This window comes from Pyxicephalus adspersus, chromosome 2 (genome assembly GCF_032062135.1).
Source record: "Pyxicephalus adspersus chromosome 2, UCB_Pads_2.0, whole genome shotgun sequence".
Lineage (NCBI taxonomy): Eukaryota > Metazoa > Chordata > Amphibia > Anura > Pyxicephalidae > Pyxicephalus > Pyxicephalus adspersus.
In genome coordinates this window covers 24,140,167-24,164,050 of record NC_092859.1, presented here as the reverse complement: position 1 = coordinate 24,164,050, position 23,884 = coordinate 24,140,167, and the positions used below count along the sequence as shown (strand labels likewise).

The following is a 23,884-nucleotide window of genomic DNA, read 5'->3' as shown; positions in this document are numbered from 1 at the left end:
TATCAGTGGACACCGCTGTGGTTTTATGTGACACACTTCCAAAAGCATGAATCAAAGAGGTTCTTCAAGTTAAATATGTGAGAATGGCATAATCTGAAGCCAGGGGTTAGACTGTGTGCCCTATTACCACCTAATTACCATAAGGGCACAATCCAAGTGTGACTTGTAGGTTAACAATCAGCACAGGATATTAGACCTCAAACAATGCCTAATAATTAGAGAGTTGTGTTTGGGAGACCAAAATTATTTTGAAGCACCACATCCCTAAATAATTACAACAGGTTAAGAAAGATTTTTTTTTCTCCTGGAATGGGATGTTATAGGTGCTTTTTGCAATGATATACTCAAAGTAAAAAGATACTAATTTTGTTTAAAAGAAAATGTTTCTATACAATTTTTAAATATATTGATACAAATAATTTTTTTTCTAAAATATCATACAAAATATTCCAAATATGTCCATATTTCCTTGCTAATAATCCTTCCTTCCTTCCTTCCTAATAATTCTCACTCAAACTGATCATTAGTGATCATTTCAGTCTTAGGAATAAGAGAAGATGTAAGTTCTATAGTGTGGAGAGGGTAGACTTTGTTTTCCATGGACAATATGATATTGGACACCTGTACTGATGATATATGTTCTCACTCAGATGAAAAGGTAAAGGTGTCTCCAGTGAAGTAAATCTAGCATCTGTGTGATCTTTTTTGGTTAGGTAGGCTGACCTTTCTCCCTTGTGTCACTCCTGGGGGAATATAATGGAGGTAACATGGCAAGGTCTGTTCTATAACTAAATTGTTACAGATCAAATTTTACTGACCATATCTACATTTCTGTTTTTTTTTAACAGGCTCTTCCCTATGTGGCTCTGCTAATTGTAATGCTGTTTTTCATCTATGCTGTGATTGGAATGCAAGTAAGAATTTTCTAAATGCAATACAATTGAGCTGGGGCTCCTACATTTATTTATTTCTGTCCCTCTCTCTCTTGGCTTCTACACTGTTTCATTTCTCCTCACAGTTTATATTCATTTTACAGTTGCACACATCAATAATCATTTTGACTATCAAATACACTCTCTGAATTACACTCCCTCTATTGCAGCCTTTTTAAATTTTTTATGTATTCCTCCGCAGGTTTTTGGAAAAATAGCTCTTAATGACACAACGGATATTAACAGAAACAATAATTTTCAGACTTTCCCTCAAGCTGTCCTGCTACTCTTCAGGTGAGTGGTTCTAGAATGTCTCATTCATGCAATCCGGTGTTTTACAGGGTCACTAAACATACTTTTTTCCTTTTTATATTTTAAAAACTAGTATATACTAAACTGTACGAACTTTGTGATTTTTGTATTTTTTTCTATAAAATTCTTTATGGCAGATGAAAATAGTCACAGATGTTGCTGAGCATGGTAATTACCACTTTTCTGGTGGCAAAGTAATCAGCGCTTGGTTTGTGTTGACTATGTTTCCTGAAAGACGTTCTTCCTGTGAAATACCATTATAAAATAGAACTACTTTGTATTTGTATACCTGTTTTTGCTCATGTGTGGTTTGGTCTCGGTGGCTGATGGGATTGTTCTGGCAGATGTGCTACTGGTGAAGCTTGGCAGGAGATCATGCTGGCTTGTCTCCCCAACAAGAAATGTGATCCGGAATCTGAAAAACCCCCCATCACAGAAGATGACTTTTCCTGCGGCAGTAGCTTTGCCGTTTTCTACTTTATCAGCTTCTACATGCTCTGCGCCTTCTTGGTGAGTACCTGCTCTACAAAAATAAAAAGGAACAATTGGACATGTTTAAAAACACGTATGTATGCTGGTAAATTCTTGTTTTGTTATTGCAAATCTGGTGATCAAAGTTAGCTCTATTCTTATATGCCTTAGATACATCGATAGTGATTTTACCCTGTAATGTTTCCTGTCTGTGCTCCTGCCCTCCTGGGAGTTTTGTGTGTTCCTGTACACCTTTAAAAAGATTGATTAACACTGCTCCTCTTAGTTTATTTCCAATCTGTTAGACTCATTACCAGTCTTCTAGAATTATTCACAATCCTCTACTTTCATTCCCAGAACTCTAGCCTCGTCCCCAATCATCTAGACTCATTCCTGTTCCTCAAGGTTCATTCCCAATCCTTTAGGTTTATGCTTAATCTAGCAGGGGAACCTGAATCCTCCAGATTTTCTAGGGTGTTCCGCATTACATTAGACTCATTCCCAATACTCCTGGTTCATTTCAAATTCTGATTCATTTCAAATCATCTAGTCTCATCCTCATTCCTCTAGGTTTGTACCCAATCCTTTCAATTCATTCCTAATATATTAAAGTGACTAACTGCATTTAGAAAGTTGCCTAAGCTCACTCCAATCCTCTTTCACGCTAAATCCATTGATAAATAGCAATAAAATACCAGAAAGAGTTTCTAACCCTTACACACAGTGCTTTTTATTCATTTTTTTGTGGCTGCTTGGAGATCACTCTTTATTATCTGTCCAGGGGGCAGAAAATGGAAGAAAATCTGCTCTGTGGGGATACATAAAGCAATAAATGTATGATAGAGAAACTGACAGATCCCAGAGAAAAGAAAAACCCCAATGGTTGTTTTTGAAATATACCATTTTTTATTTGAGTTTTTATGATGGTATTGTAAGTGTAATCCTACTTTTATCTCTACAGATCATCAATTTGTTTGTCGCGGTCATTATGGATAATTTTGACTATCTGACGCGTGATTGGTCCATATTGGGCCCTCATCATTTGGATGAATTCAAGCGAATCTGGGCAGAGTACGATCCGGAGGCCAAGTAAGTATGTGATTGATGTGACCTTTTATATATGGTGGCTGAGACCCTGAGGACCATGGAACTAATTTACTACAGGATATCCACTCACACATACACATTGATCTTCTGTGGTCAGGCAAATCATAACCTCAGGGAATTTATTATGTGTCTGTAATGTAATTCACTGGCCACAGTGTATATACGCATAAATGTGGTTGTACACTCCAGTGTATGAAGTATGCCAGTTAAGCAATGGCATGCTGAAATGTGATTTTCATTTTTTTCCAGGTATAAATATATATATTTGGGTCAATATTGTATAATTACTGTTATACTGCAGTTTGGCTATAATTAAAGGCAACTGTGGAAAAAAACATATATATATATATATATATATATATATATACATATACATATATTATATACATATATAATATCCATAGTATATGTGTACAAATTTTTATATATTTTTATTTTACATTAACCCTTCTTTGGCACTTTTGTTTCCCACAAAAGTGTCTGAGCCACTTTTAATAAAATAAGTAAAAACCTTAATTGATAAGATATTTATACTTGCTACACAAATGTGTTGCAACACTGTAAAAATCAAATAAAGCATTAAAAATCCAATGTGATTCCTAGATCACAATAATTAAAAAAAACACCTGTAATATCATGTTTTATCCAAATTATCTTCTTCATTAACAGCATGGTGGCTCAGTGGTTGGCAATCTGGCCATTGCAGCGCTGGGTCCCAGGTTCAAATCTTGGCCAGAACACTATCTGCATGGAGTTTGCAGATTCTCCTCGTGTTTGTGTGGGTTTCCTCTGGGTACTCTGGTTTTCTCCCACATTCCAAAAGCATGTAGTTAGGTTAATTGGGTTCCCCCCAAATTGAGCTTAGACTGTATTAATGACATATGACTATGGTATGGACATTAGATTGTGAGCCCCCTTTGAGGGACAGCTAGTGACATGACTATGGACCTTGTACAGTGCTGTGTAATATGATGACGGTATATAAACACTGTGTCATAATAATATGTGTTGTCTTACCTAAATTCCAGCTTTGTAATGTTCTCTTTTATCCCTAGGGGTCGCATAAAGCACCTGGATGTTGTGACCCTTCTACGGCGCATACAACCCCCTCTGGGTTTTGGCAAGCTCTGCCCACACCGTGTGGCGTGTAAGGTAATCTAATGAATCCAGGCTGGAACTAATTATAACATTAATGTGTTATTATCATTGTGAACTCCTAGGCTGTAAATATACATTTTTCCACCTATTTGGCTGTATATTGTGCACAGCCATTCGAATCCCTATACCAGTGTTTCTCCAGAATTTGCTAGGGGTTCCTTGGGCAATGAGCAATTTCCAACTCTAAAGTCAGTTTAAGCATTCCACTGACCACCACACTAATGTACTGTGAGCTATTGAAATAGTAATTATAGAAGGAGTTCCCTGAAGACCTGAAAGTTATATTTCAAGGGTTTCCTATGTTAAAAAAGTGAAGAACCATTGCCCTATGCACTGCTTGTTTCAATTCATAACAAATCTAAGGCTCATTCTGACACCTAGTGGACAATTATCAAAACAGCACAACAATCACAATAGTAAATGCTGTATTCACTAATGGATAAATGTCCAAATTTCAGCTGATCTGACAGGGGAATCATTTATTAATACACCTTCAGTGTACTTTCAGACTAAAACAACACAGTTACCCACTCCTGGGTGCCACTACCCAACTTCTACTGCAGCTTTCAAAGTCAACCACAGCATCTGACGACTGTTGTATTGTGTGAATGAGATGGATTATGGGCCAATCTTCTGAAACAACTGCCACAACAAAGCAACCTCACCGCACTTAAATAGAAATGGCAGGCCATGAAAGCAGCTAAAAGCTACGTTTGGTTGAGGAACTGCGAGGCAAACCGCTGCAACACAAATGCAACCATGTGAGCTTAATTGTTCCCAAGCTTTAGGAGCTTGGTGTGCAATAAATTGCTGCGGTTTACCTCTTGTTCTGCAATTAGTTTACATAAAGTGTTGCTATGGTCACTGTTTATATGACCATGGTATTATTTATCATCCTTTGACTTTTCACTAAAATCCCAGACTCCATAGGCTGTCGTATAATAATATATCCCGAACCCAGTGACACCGACAAACCAGGCAGAATGACAGTGAGTTCATTTAGGGTCAAGTGACCCTGAAAGGAACAAATGGTTAATATACAAGGGTGTATATTAATAAGCTTCATATTTACCAAGGGTGGTACTACAAGTCTCAGTGTATATTGTGTTGGAGCCCTTGGTGTCAAATGGAGCGCTCAAACTTCTGACAGGATTATTGATAATACACAAAGGGTCTAAGGATGACACTGTCTCACAGAGGAAAATTCCAGAACAATAATGGTCTGGTGGAGAGGACAGTCCTTTAAATCGCCTCAGTCAAAGTGCAAGCAACTCAGGGGAAGCAGTGAGAAAAATATCTTCCTTATTATGGGCTACAAATGTAACTGCAGGGGAGCAGAATGTCCAGTTGTCTCTGGGCCCAGAAATCACTTTCATGTGCCACAGTGAAAATCAACACATTTACTTTACTGGTGTCACCGGGAGCAGCAAATATACCAAAAGACCAAATTGTGCCCCCTTCCCAGAATAGATCAGGTCATGCCCTATTTACACCCCTTTTCTATTAAAGCACAATACACACTTGTCTACTTTTGCCTAGCACATAGCCCAGCCCTGGGGTGCAGCTTAGCTGCCACTGCCCAGTACCAGGTGGATCTAAAGAAGTACAGAGCAGCAATGAGTTTTGAAATTTGGCTCTTTGGTAGGGGCAAACATTGCAGTTCACTTCATGTATTTTTTATTAATGTGTTGATTGATATTTGTATAGTCAGATAAAAAACGTAGCCTTATTTTCCTTCTTTCTGTACCATTCAGCGTCTGGTTGCCATGAACATGCCTCTGAACAGCGATGGGACGGTCATGTTTAATGCTACTCTCTTTGCTTTGGTTCGGACATCTCTATGCATCAAAACTGATGGTAATTCTGTCTCATCCTGTACCCTGCAGATCAGAAATTTACTGACACACTAAGATCAGTGAGCCATATCAACCAATACGTTTTCAGTTCATTAGATCATTAATGGTAGCTCCTGATTTATAGCTCTCTTAATGTACTTCATTGTAAGCCTGTAAGTCTGTAACAGTCCTGTTGGTCCCTTATCCCATTCACAGGTAACCTAGAACAGGCCAATGAAGAACTTAGAGCTATTATTAAGAAGATCTGGAAGAGGACAAGTATGAAGCTGCTGGACCAGGTGGTTCCACCAGCTGGTGGTATGTGCCCTTTGCCAAAATGGCTATGGTTATCTATTTCTGTTCAAAAACTGTACACGTTAAAGGACTATAATACATATACAGGAAACAACATATATACTATAAATTTCATTTGTGTCATGACTAATGTACATATTACATTGCACCAGTACTGCACAGCAAAGGTTGCTAAGGGTTGTTTTTACGCTGCCCTGTAATATGTAATACGGGGGACCCGTGATGTCATCCTCCTGTCTAATCTTTGATACCAATCAATGCAGGAGCTTAGGTACTGTCTTTTAGTCCTGATTAGATAAAGCGTTGTGTCTCTTTTAGGTTTCACTAGTTTTGTTTGTTTTGCACCAGTGATTCAAAGAGGATAATGGAGGCTTGAGAACTACAACTTTAAATAGATGTCAGCAATGGGAGCTGCTTTCTTTCTTTGTTCAGTGGTGCAATCAATACAGGGCAGAAAATCTGATGTCGTTACTTCCCAGTCGTTCTGTTTTCTTCCTGCAGATGACGAGGTTACGGTAGGGAAGTTTTACGCCACTTTTCTGATTCAAGAATACTTCCGCAAGTTCAAAAAGCGCAAAGAGCAGGGGCTTGTGGGAAAACCATCGCAACGCACTGCTCTCTCCTTGCAGGTATCCATCATTCTAGCTTCCTGTCTGCTATATACTCCAGTCCTTTCTGTGTATCCAGAATGACCTGTTATTGGTTGTTCTCAGCAATTCAATTAAAACAGCTTTTTATGTATTTGATATCTATAAACAGACTTGTATTCTATCGGTAAGAAGTGTACCTAACGTTAACCTGAGCAATTTAGACTATGCTTATGATTATTATAAATTATATTTTATAAATGACCAACATACTGTGCAGTGTTGCACAAAAATAGGAGCAGCGGATAAACCAGCATACCTAAAATTACAAACTATAACACAAAACAAGGAGAATGTACCCTGCTCAACCATGTTTAAATCTAGCGGATGAGGAACCTAGTATACAATAAGCTGGGGATAGAATACCTGATAATTAGTGATGGGCAAACAAGTTTGAAGATGTGGGTTTTGAGGGCTTGCCTAAATGTAATAAAGATAGAAGTAGGAAGGGAATCCCAAAGAGAAGGGGCAGCCCAACAGAAGAGGTTAATGATGAAGAAATCATAAGTAGGTAATTGGTGGAGTGGAGGAGGCGCCTAGAGATGTATTTATGTTTAAAATTGAAAATGTAAGTGGGACAGGAAACATTTAAAAGTAAATCAAAAAAAGGTAAATTTTCAAGGTGAAGTGGAAGCTGTTTGAGAGGTTTGCAGAGAAGTAAAAAATAATACATAACCACAGTAGACCTTTAGTCAAAACAACATTTCCAAATGGTCAGCAGATCAAGAAAAACATACAGCTAAAGTTATGTTCCACTTTCAGCTTTTTGTGTGAACGTCAAACCCATTTCCACCTCTTTCTCCTCCTAGTCTACATTTAGGAATTTTGATGTATTATGTGCCCTCATTTATTATTAGGGTAAGGAGTGAGCGATGGGTCACAGCTTGACTAAAGCAAAAGTCAAAATTTACTTACAATTTCAGTGTGTAAATTCTCAGTATTCTCTAAGAACATTCACGTTCAGTTTTTTAAAAAAAAAATTCACAATAAATTTTTATTTTTATCACGTATTTAGTTTAAATAGCTTAGACTGACTAAGAATGTTAAATATTTTCAGCATGTACTTTATTTTTTAACCATTTATTTCTCAAGCAATTTTTGAATGATTCATATGTCTACTCCACACAACAAGGTCCCTTTATCTAAAAACAAACATTTTATTGCTATGTTTGATATGAGTGATAACCCCTGTCGACTTTTATTACTACTGTATGTGTCACTCTTAGGAAGATAGAACCCTCTCTATTCTTCCTGAACGTGGCAAAGAAATACAGAATTTTGAGCTGTCACCAAAACAAAAATGAAGGCAACAACTTGTTCTTGTGACAACAAAGAAGAACAATTCCTGTTGTGTCTAAAGAACAGGATGTAAATGGGAATCTCCCCAGTGGGACATAGATTACTATAAAAGCCTGGAATGTGTTTTAACTGGCCCCTAGTATCCCAAAATATTTTTGGGCTCTGCCCTCTCTGCACTGAAGGTACCTTATTATACAGGCAAATTGAGAAGGATCAGCTATAAAAAGGCCAGTTTTTATAAAATATAGTCCAAAACTATATATGAACTTTATATAATACTCCAAAGATAGAGGTATATTTTTATATATAATATAGTATACCATACAGATCTGTACTCTGCATACCGCCTTGTATATAATTGTACGTGCCAATCTGTATAGCTGTGTACATCACCCTGCACATAGATGTATATACCACCCATATAAATGTACATATCACCCCATCTATTTGTATATACCACCATGTATGTAAGTGTATATATCTGTATATACCATTTTGTATATATTCGTATATAGCACCTTTATATAGCCTTGTCTTCCAGTCTCTGTACTTGTATATTTCACTATGTTTCTATATGTTTACTCTGCCCTAAATATATATATTTATGTATTTGTGATAATCTGTTTATAAGAAGGAAAAAACAAGATTTATTCATATAGAAGGGTTGGATAAGTTGCATGACGCTTTGGTAACAGCAAGCATTCCTACTGTATAAATTAAACAAAGTATATTTTTCTGTAATCCCTTTGCCAGTATTATACAGTGTATAAGACTTAATGAGTCTAATAGGATGGATTGTTCAGGGCCCACTAACTTTAGGGGGTCCTTCGAGAGATTGTCCTTTGAAGTTAATGTAAGTTGCATCATGTTATCGTTGTGTCTACTATCATTTGCTGGGGGAACTCGCCCATGGCACACTGTCCAGATCTTTGTGGTTCCCCCTCAGGCCGGACTGCGCACGCTGCATGATATCGGGCCTGAGATTCGCCGTGCTATTTCTGGAGACCTGACTGCTGAGGAGGAGCTGGACAAAGCCATGAAGGAGGCAGTATCTGCTGCATCTGAAGACGACATCTTCCGGGTGTGTAGGAGGAATGGGCACTAAGTGTACCGGGTGGGAAATGAGGGGAGGGCAATCATTACTGGGGGGCCACATCACTTCTGTACACAAAGGCACTACAAGGGCCCTCTTCACCCAGGGCAACTACTTGTCTGTTGTCATGTTTTTTTTGTCATTCTGTCACATTTATTCATTATCCTGTTACATGCCATTCTATAACATTGCTTTCCTCACCCTATAACAATGTATCCATCAGTCTGTAACATTGTATCTTTAACCTAAAATTCACCTATTCGGCTCACTTTACAAAGCTATAATTCAAGGATCATTCTCTATATTTTCACTCCATATTATTTAGTCTCTATCTTATTAAACTCTACACTATTTTATATAAGTGTCCATATTGTGGTGTGTTAGCTTTTTGAATTAGTTATATTGCTGCCATTATATACAACCCGTTATCTGCCATCCAGCAATGCTAAAGATTTTAATTCATAGAGTAAAAAAGTGGCTGTTGCTAAATTTAAAAAATAATTTGATAGCTTTGATAGAAATCCATTTTCCTGTTTGAAAGCTTTGTGAATTAAGCCTTATATGTTTCCCTATAATACTCCTTTTTATTGTTTTGTAGCTTTTGTATCAATCATTCCGAAACATTGATGTTGATTTACTAAAATATTGTGGGCTGTTCATTCAGCAAAGTGAATTATTTACTTTGTTTTACCTAGCTTAGTATATGAGCTGAAGCTCTGCCATTCAATCATGTGGGGAAAAAATGTTTATTTTACATTTCCCTGCATGTGAGTTAATTATCACCATATTCACTAAGTTAAGTAAATTACACCTCCCAAGGTTATATTTACTTTGGTAAGTGAATGTCCTTACTTCATCCACCATGCTGCAGCATTTTCTGTTGCTCTCATTCTGCAACATGACAACCTTCACTAACATTGCATCTATCATTCTATAACATTGAATGTTTCACTCTAAAATGTTGAATATGTGACATTCTGTAACATTGTATTTGTTACTTTATTTCATTGTATCTCCCATTCTATAACATTCTTGTATCTTTTACTGTGCTTTATTCTAACCTTCTGTATTTACCATTGTATCTCCCATCCTGTAACATTCTTGTATGTTTTACTGTGCTTTATTCTAACCTTCTGTATTTACCATTGTATCTCCCATCCTGTAACATTACATTCCTTTCTCTGTTACATTGTATCCTTCATTCTGTACCTTTGTATCTGTCATACTGTAGCACTGTATGTCTCACTTTGTAACATATTATCCACCGAATCTCTTATCCTGTACATTTCATCTCTCTCTTATATATGGCACTCCTTACTTCTGTATCTGGCACCCCTAATCATGATATATTTTATTCTATAACAATGTATGTGCTATATGTATTGTTTAGTTGTCATACTGCAGCTCTGAAGCAACCACTTTTATCCAACTATTTCCTGCTTCTGTTACCTGACAATCCTGTTTTTCAGTCACATATTCCAGCATTCAGTACTTTCTTCACACATCACGTGACATGCATTCTGTCAGTAGAATTTCTCTGTATAAACCTTTGTCTTATCTAATATTGCACTGCAGGGCCACCATTTAAAGTGTATGTAAATCCAAACAATGAACTTCTTTTATTTGCTACCTCTTGGTTTAATAAGTATAAAATTGGGAAGCATTTTTGTAATAACAGTTAAAGAAATGTAAAAGAAAATGCTTGTTGATCCTGCCAGAAATTCAAAGTCATCCAGTGCAATGGTATGAGATCTCCTCTGCGGACTACAGTGCAGTGTCTTCCAATGTAATGGAGATGAGTGTAAAGAGGGATATGTTGTAGTCCAAATCAGGAGAGCAGCCTAGATTAACCCTAGTATCGGACATGTTTTACTGGCAGGATTAGCAAGTAGAAATAAAGAAAAAGAAGTCTGGAAGAAACAAAAACAACTCAGCCCTCACATTTTAGGACTGGTAAACTGCAGTATGTTGTATTTGTGTACACAAATTTAGATGTGCTTTAACCCCATTTATAATCCTGTAACAGCTCATGGGGCTGTATTTATAAAACAGGGAATCTGACATTCCAGAAAACATTACCTGGTGTGAATCGAATGGTGCTATTGAAACACATGGACTTGGAAGATTCCCACCAGGGAGTGTCAGATTCCCTGTTTTATAAATAGAGCCCGTGGTGTTTAACATCCCCATCACAGAATATTTTGTATCTCTTATTCCCTAAGGTAATACCTATTTATTTCATGTTATTTAGTATCAGTCTTGTGAATCTTCTTTCCTGTGTCTGTCATGATATAACATTGGCTCTTCTCTGCTGTTTTTTGTTTTAAATCACTCATGTCTTCCTCTTTCTCCTGGGGATACCTTGGTTATAACTCCTATGATTTTTACATTATTCTCTTCTTTGTGGACCTGTGTTTGCCAACCAGAGTCCCGGGAAACCCTAGGGGTCTTCCAAAGGTTTCTAGGGGTTCCTTCTGAAATTAGCAATTTTTGCCTTCCAGGTCAGTTTAACTGACACCAATAATCTTTTTGGCTAACTGTAAGGGTGACATTCTTCCCACTGGCCAGCAATGTAAGAGGCATTCCCCACATGACCACTACGCCAATGTACTTTGAGCTATGGATATAGTAGTTTTATTTCAAGGGTTCCCCCATGTTACACAAGTCAAGAAACACTGTTGTAGGGCAATACAACTTGGTTTTAATTTTATGAGCTCAAACCTTTTTATGAATTTTGTCAGTAACATCAGCAAAGAAAAAGGACAGTCCATTTAGAAGTGATAGCTTAATTTAAAGTGAAATCTGGTGATCAAAGTTAGATCCTATTCTTATATGTCTTAGATACATCTATGGTGATTTCACCCTGTAATAATTCCTGTCTGTGCTCCTGCCCTCCTGAGAGTTTTGTGTGTTCCTGTCCACCTTTGTGGAATGATCATAGGTAGGGATGAGCTAACACCTGGAAGTTCGGGTTCTCCGGGTTCGGCCGAACCTCGGCTCAAAGTTCGGGTCCGGGTACCTAAAATCGTAAAGTTCGGTACCGACCCTAACTTTACAGTTCGGGTTCACTCGACATTAATCATAAGAAACCAGAAACTCAGTGCAGGGATGGTGGGAGCCCTTCATTTGGGTATCTAAAGCTAGAACCTGGATACAGATATTTTGAAAACTCTTGAGAGCAGTTGAGAGCAGAGCAGGTGTACATAGCTAGGATTGTAATGTAGGGATGGTGGAAGTTCCTTATAATGAGCACAGCAGACATTCAGACCCAGCTCAGGTATTATAGGAACCCCTTCACGTAGGGTTTACAGATCTGAGAATTCTTCCTCAATGTCATCACTGTGGAGTACATGTAAATGTATTTCCTTAATATAAAGTCATATTTTGCTATAAGCTTATCTCTCTCTTTTGGCAGAGGGCGGGAGGCTTGTTTGGGAATCATGTAGGATACTATCAGAGTGAAGTGCGAAGTGCGTTCCCTCAAACGTTCACTACTCAAAGACCTTTACACATCAACAAGACATCTGCTGGTCCTGGGGACATAGACTCACCTTCTCATGAGAAATTGGTGGACTCCACATTTACACCCAGCAGCTACTCATCCTCCGGATCTAATGCCAACATCAACAATGCTAACAATACAGCCCTAGTACGTCTTCCTAATCTGCCCGCCTACCAGAGCACAGTCAGCACTGTAGAGGGGCAGAGTCGCCCAATGCGCACACATGGGTCCTGGAAAATCAGCTCTAAGAGGTAAGAGGATGATGAAAAAATGTCTGTCCTGTCATGTGGCTGCAGGCTTGTTTCTTTGTTCAGGACCATGGATTGAACAGGTCTTTACTCCAATCTGTTTCAAACTAAAATCTTCACCAAAAGACTTTGCTCCTGTTTAGAATTGTAAATTGAGCTGATTTTCAGCAAGAGCTTGCGTGTAGTCTTTTTAGAACTATGGATTGCACTAGTCTTCCCCAAACAAAGAGCTTGCACCAAACCTATAAGGAACTGTGGATCAAGCAGGTCCTTGACAAAATAAAGGTAGCTCCAATCTGTTAAGAACAGTAGATTCAGTAGATTTTGTTCCTAGTCTGTCTGGTCTTCTTCACCAATGGAAAATTTAACTTGAACTGTGGATCAAGCTGGTCTTCACTAAAAGCAGATCTTGCTATCATTCTATTTAAAACTAATAATTGAGCTGGTGTATAATAAAATAAGATTCCCAATTCCCATTAAGATTGTTCCCAATTCAGTTTAGAACTGTGGATCAAGCTGTCTTTCCCTGATAACAGAGCATGTGCACAATTCAGTTTAGAACTGTGTATTTAGCTGTTCTTTATTTATATAAGATCTTGTACCTAGTCTGTTTTATAGAAAAAATTATTGATGTTGGTCTTCACTAATAAAAATCTTGTTTGTAGTCTGTTTGTCCTATGAGCTGAGGTTACTCCAAGTCTGTTTAAAACTGTTGATTGAGCTGGTCTTCACTAATATTTGGCTCAGCTTCAGTTATGTTTAAATTAATAACCAATGGAAAAACTTGCTTTTAGTCTCTTCATAGCTGTGGATTCTGCTGACCTTCCCCACATGAACATTTTGGCTCATGCCTCTTTAAAACTGTGGATTGAGTGTGTCCTTACCAATTATAGATCTTGTCCTAAGTCTTATATAAAACTGTAGAGAGATATTAGATTGTAAGCTGTTTCGGGCTGGATCCTCTTCTCCTCCTGTGTCACTGTCTGTGTCTGCCTGTCATTTGCAACCCTTATTTAATGTACAGCGCTGTGTAATATGTTTGCGCTATATAAATACAGTTTATTATTATTATTGTTAATAATAATAATATTAAAAAGAGTTGTTTTTTTTTAATGTTTGCTCTAAATCTTTTGAGCGTGGTGGATTGAGTTGGTTTTTACTCAGAAGACCTTTTCCAGGTCTGAATAAAATTGTGGATTTAGCCAGCCTAAGCAAGAACTTTTGAAATAAGAAGCCAATATGATAAGTTAATACCACCAATAATATATTTTTTTTTAATTAGAGGTAACTATTCGGCAATTCAGTATCTTCCTGCTAATAAGCAAAGCCAATACAGGAGAATTGTATTGCAATTCATAGTACTTAGTGAAACTTTTGCTAAATGGTTGCTTGTGTCTCTGTCTGATACCTGGGCTGTCTTGCTTGTCTCTCTCTATGTGACTGTCTCTTTCTGTTTCTCTCTGTGCTGTCTCAGGACATGTCACTGCAAAGTCTGGGGACGGTAGGTTTCTGTCTGTGTTGTACATCTGTTCTGTGTGTTCCATGGGAGACATTTTTTTAATGAGCTATACATGTAGTGCTACTTTTAACCTTAAAATCTGTTCACCCTTACAGTTCAGTGTCCCGGGACAGCCGACTGCCAATCATCTGTCGTGAGGAGGCATCTCAGGACGATACATATGATGCCAGTGAGGAGGTGGAGTACAACAGTGAACCAAGCCTCCTCTGCTCTGACATGTAAGATCACAGACACAAAAGATATACTGAATAGGGAGAATTTCGTGCATTGTTTTAGAGGGGAATTAGAGTTTATTTTTTTATTCTTCCATTAGACTTCTTTAGCTTTGTTTGACCTTAAAGATCCCACAGGATACAGCCCTACATGTCTTCACTCACTTTAATTGAGCCCCCTCCACATGGTTCATATAAAACAATTGTCACTAATCATGGTGCTCTCTCCTATTCACTATCAATAAATCTACACCTTTCTTATTCCACTACCCGCTGGGATATACTGCGCTTCAGTGGGTCTGATTTATTAAAGGTCTCCAAGACTGGAGAATATAGACTATCATTAGAGATCCTGTGTGATCCTGAAAACCTGGAATGGATCTGGTCCAGGGCTGTAAACTTTTAACCAAATAATAACAAACGTTTTTTAGGAAATCCATCCCAAGTTTACTGGATTTCCCAGGTTCATCCAAGATAGTCTAATAAAGTTTAATAAATAAGTTAGAAATTCCTCTGCTCCTGATCTTTTATTGACTTGCTGGTTACATTCTGTAGGATAACAAAGCCTATATGAAGTCAGCAGACCATAATATGGTTTTATCTCAAATTCCCTTCAGATTCTCAGATCGAGATGAGGAAAGTCGGCAACTGACTCCGTCAGAGGGAGAAGTGGAAAGAGGGCTGTGTCCATCTCCCAAGAAAAGCTTCCTGCGTTCCGCCTCATTAGGTAACTGCAAATGCCATTTTGTGACCTGTAGGACATTTTTTACACGACAAACAATGCCATGGTGCAGGGGATAATTTCTGCTGGTCAGTGCTCATCTTCTGCTTTCTTTGTAGGCAGAAGGGCCTCATTCCATTTGGAATGTTTAAGGAGATACCGAAATCAAGGTGGAGACACATCACCCAAGGCCGTATTACCGCAACTTCACCTGGTGCACCATCAGGTAGGTCCTGCTAGGGACACCAGTGACTCACCACACCATCTAACAAGTTTTGTCCAATGATACACTTGCTTAATGATACGAATACCTACTAACCAATTAAACTTTTACATTTTTACATTTTATTCGGTCAATCCACCAATTAGTAATATTTCAGATTTTTGTAAATGCTGGGTAACTAAATCCCCTGACAGCCTTTTCTTTCTCTTTGGGACTTTGTTGTTAAAAACCCTGGATTTTTTGTCCCCTAGGCTAGCTAGCTCAGGCAGTGAATATTGGAGTGCATCTATGATGATACTGGAAGGTCATTAGTTGGAGCCATGATGGCTTTTGCCAGAACAGCCCTATTTCAAACACTTTTATGTACTATCAGTGGTGGATGTGGCCCATAGTGGGCCCCTGTGCAGAACTGACTTGGGGCCCCTGTTGGCTGGGGAGGGTCCGGGGCCCTTGTGCAGTGGCACACTTCGCAATGTCTGCCCCTTTGTATTATAATATACATATTAGCCAGATTGACCTGGGACCGTTAGTAATGATATTGTAGTACTTATAATTTGGGTTTCTTTAATGGCGTTCACAAAAACCTACTCTTTCTTCTCTGTCTCATGTGCAGGCATTAGCGGTGGCCGGCCTAAGTCCTCTGCTACGGAGGAGTCACTCGCCAACGGCGTTCTCCCGTCTCTGTTCTACTCCACCTGCAACACCCTGCTCTCGAGGGTGGGCACAACAGACTGTGCCAGCAGTGAGGTTACATGGGGACCCGGGGTCCAAAGAAAACTTACACAGCAGCTTCCCCTCTGTGCACTGCAGCGACTGCAGCCTTGGGCGGGACCGTCCTGCCTCTCTTACAGTCCCGTGTCATGTGCGGGAGCAGACGCGGCAGCACCACGGCAGCGCCAGCAGTTTAGTAGAAGCGGTAAGAAGAAAACAATCTATCAGATTTTTATTTCTGCCCCTTTAGGCAGTTTTCTTCTCACTTCCTGAGTAGGAACATCACCAGAAATGAAATGATAGGAAATTTCTACATTAGGGACAGACGATAAACACATTCTACTGCAATAGGGAGCGTTTATACCTTCTGTAAGTTTTTAATATCTGTCTGGGCATTTTTGTCCCATTCTTTCTTTTTCCTTCATTCCAGGTAAAATAAAAAAAAATCACCCTGCACCTACATTCTTCAAATATGTTTTAAAAAGAAAGAAAGAAAGTGTAAAGCAGGAAGTGATAAAAAAAATCCAGAAAACTATTTGCACTGAATGTACCATTGACTATAAAAATGTTCTCAGATTAGAACTAAAGACAATAAATTGTATTTTTAAACAATATTTTATTTAGATTATGAGGACTGTTTATAAAGCAGTTTTCAAACAAAAAATCACTAAACATTCTTTGCAGAGGAATCAAGCACTGCCATTGAAATCATATGGACCTGGGTTACTCTCTGTAACAGAATGTTCGGTGAATGTCAGATTAACTGCTTTATAGGCAACTATATTCTGAAAACATTTTTCTTGGACAATAGAAAATTTAGATTCACAGTAATTAGAACCTAGCAAAGCTTCTAAATGCTTCCCACTCCATCCAAAACCTAATGAAAACAAATGTTAGAATTTGGTATTTATTATTATTCCTCTTTTTCTTTTTACCTTCCCTGCTGGCCCCCTTAAACATGGATTGGTGAAGGTGCTGATCTCAGAAGGATTGACGCAGTTTGCTCAGGACCCTCACTTCCTACAGGTGGCCACGCACGAGCTGGCGGACGCCTGCGACATGACGATAGAGGAGATGGAGTCAGCCGCTGACAGCTTCTTGAATGGCAAGTCCAGCCCAAACAGGAAGCTCTCCCCTTTCCCCAAACGCAGGGACCAGGGTTTGGACTGCGCAGGGGGTGGGTCAGAAGAGCCAGAACTTTTACCGGGCTGTCGGAACAGCAAGGGCGACCCAGAGGACTGCCGAGTATACATGAGCAGCCCATAGCGGACGCTCCTTAGCACGAACACGAGCCGCAGATATGGCGATACGACTGAGGGTGGATGGTTTGGAGGAGTTTTGCGCTCCTTTTCTCTTTTCTTTCTCTTTTTTTTTTTTTTTTTTTCAGTGTTCCTAATGAGTTTGTTTCAGAAGTGCCTCACTGTTCTCGTGACCCGGAGTGACCAGAACAGAGTTTTTTCATCTATTTTAGTTGGGGCGGGAGGGGGGAGACATCCAGAGCTGACGGTCACGGCAGTTTTGGGAGTGGCAGACCCGCTGGAATCCTTCGGGGGTCTTACGGACAAACCTTGAGGAATGAAAATCAGAAAACCAAGACGCATACACCTGAGGGCGGATCTGTGGGGGATGCCTTAATTACTCCACAAAGCTGTTTTATTGTACCTGGCGCTGACCTTCATCTTTAATTCACTGACCATCCTTAACCCAGATGAAAGAGGACCTGTCACTTTAAAAAAAAAAATCTTATGTGCCAGTTGTGTTTACTGAAAGCGTTGGCATTTTACATGATGTAGTTGTTTATTTTTACCTGCTTCCCAAAATAGTGTGCCTGACCCTCAGGTGAGGGCCTGTGGTGGCCACACTGGGATATTCTTTTTGCATATGTTTGTCAACACCCTACCTTCTAAATTAAACAAGTGCACTTTTAACACTTATTTAACAGGAAATCTGTACTGTGAGAAATATGGAGGCTTCCATTCAGAAAATGCTAGTTCCCTGGCCTTTTTATTAATTCAATAGAAATAATACTCTGTCTCAGTAACTTGAAATAGGAATGCAGAGCGTTCTGACAAAGCAACCAAGATTTTCAAGCAGCCCAAATATTTTGCACAGTAAGGGTTTTATCTAAAAAAAATCCACTCAAATCAAGGAAGTTCACAAATACAAATGTTCATCTTCTCTCTCCTGATGTCGACTAAATGCATCTTTGAAACCCCAAGCTTCTTTCAGTCCAGATTTCCAGGATTATTTTTGTCATATTGCACAGCCCCAGAAAACACTGACAGTATGGCAAATTTTAGATGGAAGACAGCTACTGGGATATATTGTGATTGTATGGTAAAAGCAATGGAGAAAAACAATGGGGGTGTACAAACTTTGATCTTTAATGGGTACCCAGACCCAGGACCCAAAGCTTAAACGTAAAACTGCACTTAATCACCATACTGCCAAGTTTTACAGAAAGAATCTCTCTGCATCCTTACAGATATGAATGCTCCATGTCTTGTTGGAGGAATGAGTAGGGGCTGCCTTCATGGAGTTGGGAAAGGATAAAACCTCTGTCAGATTTGTATTCTTGTCTGTGTCCCTGGGCACAGTTAGAATACCTCTCACTTCCTGTTCTCATATCAGACATAAAGTGATTAGTATTGCCCACACGGCACAGTAAATATACCTTCTTAAATTTTACCACTATACAAGGCTATGGGAAAAAAAAGAACTCAAACATAGTAAAATGAATGCACGTCTGTTGTTCCATGTAAAATATTCTTGCAGATGAAAGATAACTGCTCTTGAAGACATGAGAGATAAAAGACAGTAGAAGCAAAGCTTTGTAGGAACTGAACTAATTTGGTCACCCTGGTGTTTGCATTGGAAGTAATCGTATTTATCATTAGTCAGTCAATTATTCAGTCAGACTGGTCGAATGGTAATAATGTGCCAAAAGTAACAGCTATTCATTCAGGATATCTCACCCTAAGATGACTTAATATGGAGACTTTTTCAGCTTTATTACCAAGTCTTCTATTCAGGTTGACCAGCTGTCTCCATATTTTGTTGTATCAAAAGATCAGCTTTTTCTGTCATAATCCAAGCTCAATAGAATTGCAGTCTTGCACAAAATCTGATAGTGGGCAATCCCTATAAGTTTATAGCAGCCAGCTATATAACATATTTCCAATATGTAAGAAATAAATACATAAAAAGGATACACTTATATGGCCATGTTTGAAGACTGACAGCAGAAATGTTTTTTTTCTTTGATGGGGGATAGGCCTTGCTTATCCCAAGCATGATGCAATGTGGGTCTGAAGTTATTTCATAATAATAATATATTTGTAAAATGTTGTGGCTTTTACTTGAAAGGAAAACATGACATATCTAACTTGTTTCCTGTTAATACTTTTTTCCTTGGAAATATTCATATTATGTACTAAACACAATGGGGGCATCCCACTAAGGATTATAATAAGAATTAATCAAAACCCACAATATTACATAATTTATTAAGCTGCAAGCACCCTCATATCTGGGTGAGCTGAATCCTATTACTGCCATTGTACTCTGTTCACAGATGTTTTAGATGGGTAACAAGCAAATATTATGCATCACTGGCTGACTGAAGCACCTCACCCTAACCTAGAGAGAAGCAGTAGTTACATTAATAAAATCGGAAAGTTTTAAACCCAACTAAAACAAGGAACAAGGCAATTTCTCAAAGCAAAAATGTTCATCAGTGTTGATTGATAATTTCACTTACTTTCTAAATTAATGTTTCAAATGTAAACACTTAAGTAGCAGTTCACCTATTCATAGATGTTTAATTGAATTCCTTTTTGTTTCCTGTTAACAGATTAAGGTATTACAATTGTTTACCCCCTCCCTTACTAAAAGAATCCCCTTTTGCTTGAAATATTATGATGCATGGGATAATTAACTTATTGAATGTGATGAAGCCATTCCATCAAACAAAAATTATATTTTTCATATTTCCTTGCATGTGATTGGGTACTCACTGGAAATTTAATTTTACTATATGCAGGAAAATGTAAAGGAAATATAAAATGAGTGCATCTCAGTCACTTTGTTCTTAAGCTAAAGCACCTTGTGGGCCACTGAGTCTGCTCTGTGATTCCTTGGGACACCATTGTAGGGCTTTCAGTCTGCTCTGAGACAACCTGGGGCACAGGTCAAATATAGTTATTGTACTCTAGACAGGGGAATTTAAACACTGTTTGTTTTGTAATCTACATCACGTATGCAGTGTATGTGAAAGTGCCATAAAATGTTACAGAGGAGAAAGTGCACATTTTACACACCCACCAAAATGAGTTGCTTCCTCCTATATTCCTAAAGTAAACCTGTCATGTCTGAGTTTACTTCTTTTAGATTCCCAAATGCCCAAGAATTTAAAAATATAAAAATACTGACTTCCAGCTCTGCAGTTGAATCTCTGACAGGAACACACGGTAAGAATATCTTTTAAAATAAAGTTTTATAGCACATCATGCAACTGCTTTGGGGCCCCAGAAGCGGAAAGCGGACCAGCAGTTTCTAGCTACATAGTGATTTATTCAGAAAATACATTGGTCTAAAATAAATATATTTATGGCTTTTCTGTATCACTAGAATATTGCCTATGCAATGGAGATTGGAAAGATAACAGGCCACTTTTTTGTTTTAAAATCCTTTCACATGTAGTTACAGTCATGAAGGGGTACAGTAAATTGCATTTAGAGTTGGAATAGGGGGCCCAACAGATAACAAACTTCAGTGCTGGAAGGAAGTCATTTCTAATAAAGAAACCTTGTCAGGTTTAAAACATACACTGATTAAGGTTTCTTTCAGTGAAATGGTTGTCTAATAGGCCTTTCTCTTTCTTACAATCTATTGCTGCAGCCTCCCTAAGCTTATGTGGTATTTACCATGTCCAGGAGTGTTAAATGACCGTGTTCCCCACTGTGCACCATGGTTCTTTTCTCCTGTTTCTACATTACTGCTGACTCCTGTAGTGATGTAGAGGTCAAAGAATGGAACCAAGTCATGAGATGGGGAACAAGGACATTCAACCCTCCATAAAGGATCACTTTCAAGGTTTGCGGTTAAAATCTGTACGGTTAACTTCTCCCAGGCACATAGAAAATTTCTCTTTTGCCTCCAAGAGCAGCAAATCACACACAGATCAATGCGTTTTCATGGTTCTTATTCCCACGGAGGAAAAGCAACCACGTGGGCAGAAGCTTCCAAGAACCACGCAGCAACCTCACCTCTGCAACACAAATGCAACTGCATGCAAAAGGTGGTTCCCAACCATTCCCACACTATTAATGGCTGTTAATGTCAATGAATTGAAAGATCTCACAAATCTCTCAAACTGATGTCGCCAACACAAGATGTTGCATTTTATAAGTTCAATGGCCGAATATTGACGGTAATCACCTTTTGCCCAGGACAGACACTCCTATCTGGGGTTTTCTGTGGGCTCTAAACTGTAATGAATATCTGTAAACTGAGCTATAAAATGTTTACTTTACTGAAATTCCACACACTAACTGCACCATCATAAAGGAAGATAATCTAATTTCCTTGGGGTGCAAGCACATAGTTTTAGGCCTCCATAAAGTGCAGTAAAGACCATGGTTCCTTAAATATTAACTTTATATGACTAATGCAAACCTTCCGAGAAATATATGTACATTTTATGGCACTTTATAGCAATTCTGCTATAAAAACAGAAAGGGAAAGAAGATACATTTGTCACAATCTTTAACCTGCACTTGTAAATACAATCTAAACATAGTAACATACAAAATGAAGATTTGACAGATATAACAATCAATAATGATTATATCAGCTGATCTTTGAGTGCCAGTGCCCAGCGTTTTAACTCTAAATATTATATTAGGTCATGATGCTGATGTCAAACATAGATTTTCTTGTGGCTTAAGACTGCCAATCACATCACACTGTTGGGCATGTGCATTGGCATTAAGTCATGTGATCAAAAGCAAACATTTATGGCAAAGAAAGGAGCACATGGATGTGTAAGGGAATGTAATATTGATATGGTGTCTGAAGACATCAAAAGCCAAAGCTCCTCTTTGTCCTTATTGAGGACATTTCCCCCACCCTACATCCAGCTGTGTCTGACAGCTAGCGTCTGGGCTGAAAGTGGGGACAAATCTTCCCTAATGGGGGCAAATACAGCAAGAACTGACAGAGGTTCTATCCCTTTCCTATTATAATTTAATATTGATTTTATTATAGCCAGAAACTAAGTGAAGAGGGAAGCATTGAACCCTCCTTTATTGCTGTCTGGATACCCATTAGAGTCCCAATTTTTTGTTCTACCTAAAATCCTTCAGGCATGGAGGAGAAATTACCCAAATGGAAACACATGGAGCAATACAATGTTGCCAGAGGTTTTATCGCTATCCTAATCTATTGTAAACTTTCCATCCATCCTCAAAGCAAAATTTGTCAAAAGATGTGATTTATGTACAGTAGATCCCAGTACACTTTTCCTTAACTTTTATAAAAAGTGGTTTTGGCATCAATGGTTTTTTTTTATCGTATCCTTAAAATTTACAGTGACCCTCCCCTTCACAAAAAAAAATAAAAATGTAGCAGTCCGCCGGTTAAATGAAATATGTTGCTGTAGAAGTCCGTCAATGTGCAGCTTTCTCTGAAAACGTTGTGGTCCACTTGTGAAGCCATCACAAATAATTGCATTGCAGAGCCCAGTGTTCCCAACTCCGCCCACCTTTCTGCTCTTGAGTCGGAGATGGTCCGTAAGCTCTATTTTTCCACTCCTGATTATTCTGTGTGTTAATGAATGTAAAAAGTTGCAGTGAGTTTAACTTTGTTTTGAAACTGCTCTGTGACTAAACGGTTCAGCTTTACATGTGACAGAACCTCATCCAAATATCTTTCTATACTTTTCCTATGGCATTGACTCAGAATATTACAGCTCATTAAGTCTTCTCTTTCTAGTATTCTTTATTCTAATTGGTCAGTTAGAGCACAAATCCAGCAAAAATAAAACATTTTGCTTGGAGTTTGAGCTTTAATCTAAGGATATTTACATCTCGTCAGCAATTCTACACTGTACAGTTTCAGGGTTGTAATACAATTCTATTTTATGCTAGCCCTTGTTTATTACTATAATGGTAGATTAAATGTGGTTATCCCAGGTATCGGAATACCTCTGTACAGCAGACACTGCCATTGTAAGGAAATTTAGCAAAAAAAAGTAAATAAAATGACTAGTAATGAAACATATGCAATTCAGAGTAGTAACTACCTGTTTCCCAAATGGATGAGCATATGTTTAAAGTGGAGTCTGTTAAAGTGAGCCGCCATTACACAACCTACCCATTTACTAGGAACTCCTACCAGAGCTTGTGAGTTTCTATTAAATTCATGGAATGCTTATTTTTAGGCCAGGCTTGGACAATGGTTTCATTGTGTGCATGACAGGTACTGTTTAAGTAGGGTCCCCTCCTTCCCACAGTTGGTGAGTTGTACAAGATCCCCTTTATTGCGTCTGAACAGAAAGTTGTCCAAGGACCCCCCCCCC

At 38.5% G+C, this 23,884-nt stretch overlaps 1 protein-coding gene across 13 annotated transcripts in view; it reads left to right on the top strand.

The window, feature by feature from the left end:
- CACNA1C (calcium voltage-gated channel subunit alpha1 C) overlaps positions 1–18,051 on the top strand; it is a 235,327-nt gene extending 217,276 nt beyond the window's left edge. For 8 of the 13 annotated variants that reach the window (XM_072400026.1, XM_072400025.1, XM_072400021.1 and 5 more), the window contains exons 33-48: positions 849–914; positions 1,135–1,226; positions 1,589–1,754; positions 2,677–2,804; positions 3,878–3,974; positions 5,735–5,837; positions 6,032–6,133; positions 6,632–6,759; positions 9,023–9,157; positions 12,585–12,922; positions 14,394–14,420; positions 14,534–14,656; positions 15,268–15,377; positions 15,491–15,597; positions 16,208–16,510; positions 17,278–18,051. In XM_072400026.1, coding sequence (XP_072256127.1) covers positions 849–914; positions 1,135–1,226; positions 1,589–1,754; positions 2,677–2,804; positions 3,878–3,974; positions 5,735–5,837; positions 6,032–6,133; positions 6,632–6,759; positions 9,023–9,157; positions 12,585–12,922; positions 14,394–14,420; positions 14,534–14,656; positions 15,268–15,377; positions 15,491–15,597; positions 16,208–16,510; positions 17,278–17,571 — 2,319 coding nt within the window. In that variant the 3' untranslated portion in view covers positions 17,572–18,051. The remainder of the gene's footprint in view (positions 1–848; positions 915–1,134; positions 1,227–1,588; positions 1,755–2,676; positions 2,805–3,877; positions 3,975–5,734; positions 5,838–6,031; positions 6,134–6,631; positions 6,760–9,022; positions 9,158–12,584; positions 12,923–14,393; positions 14,421–14,533; positions 14,657–15,267; positions 15,378–15,490; positions 15,598–16,207; positions 16,511–17,277) is intronic. The other 5 variants (XM_072400033.1, XM_072400027.1, XM_072400030.1 and 2 more) reach the window with 1 other exon arrangement.
- The last annotated feature ends 5,833 nt before the right edge of the window (positions 18,052–23,884 follow it).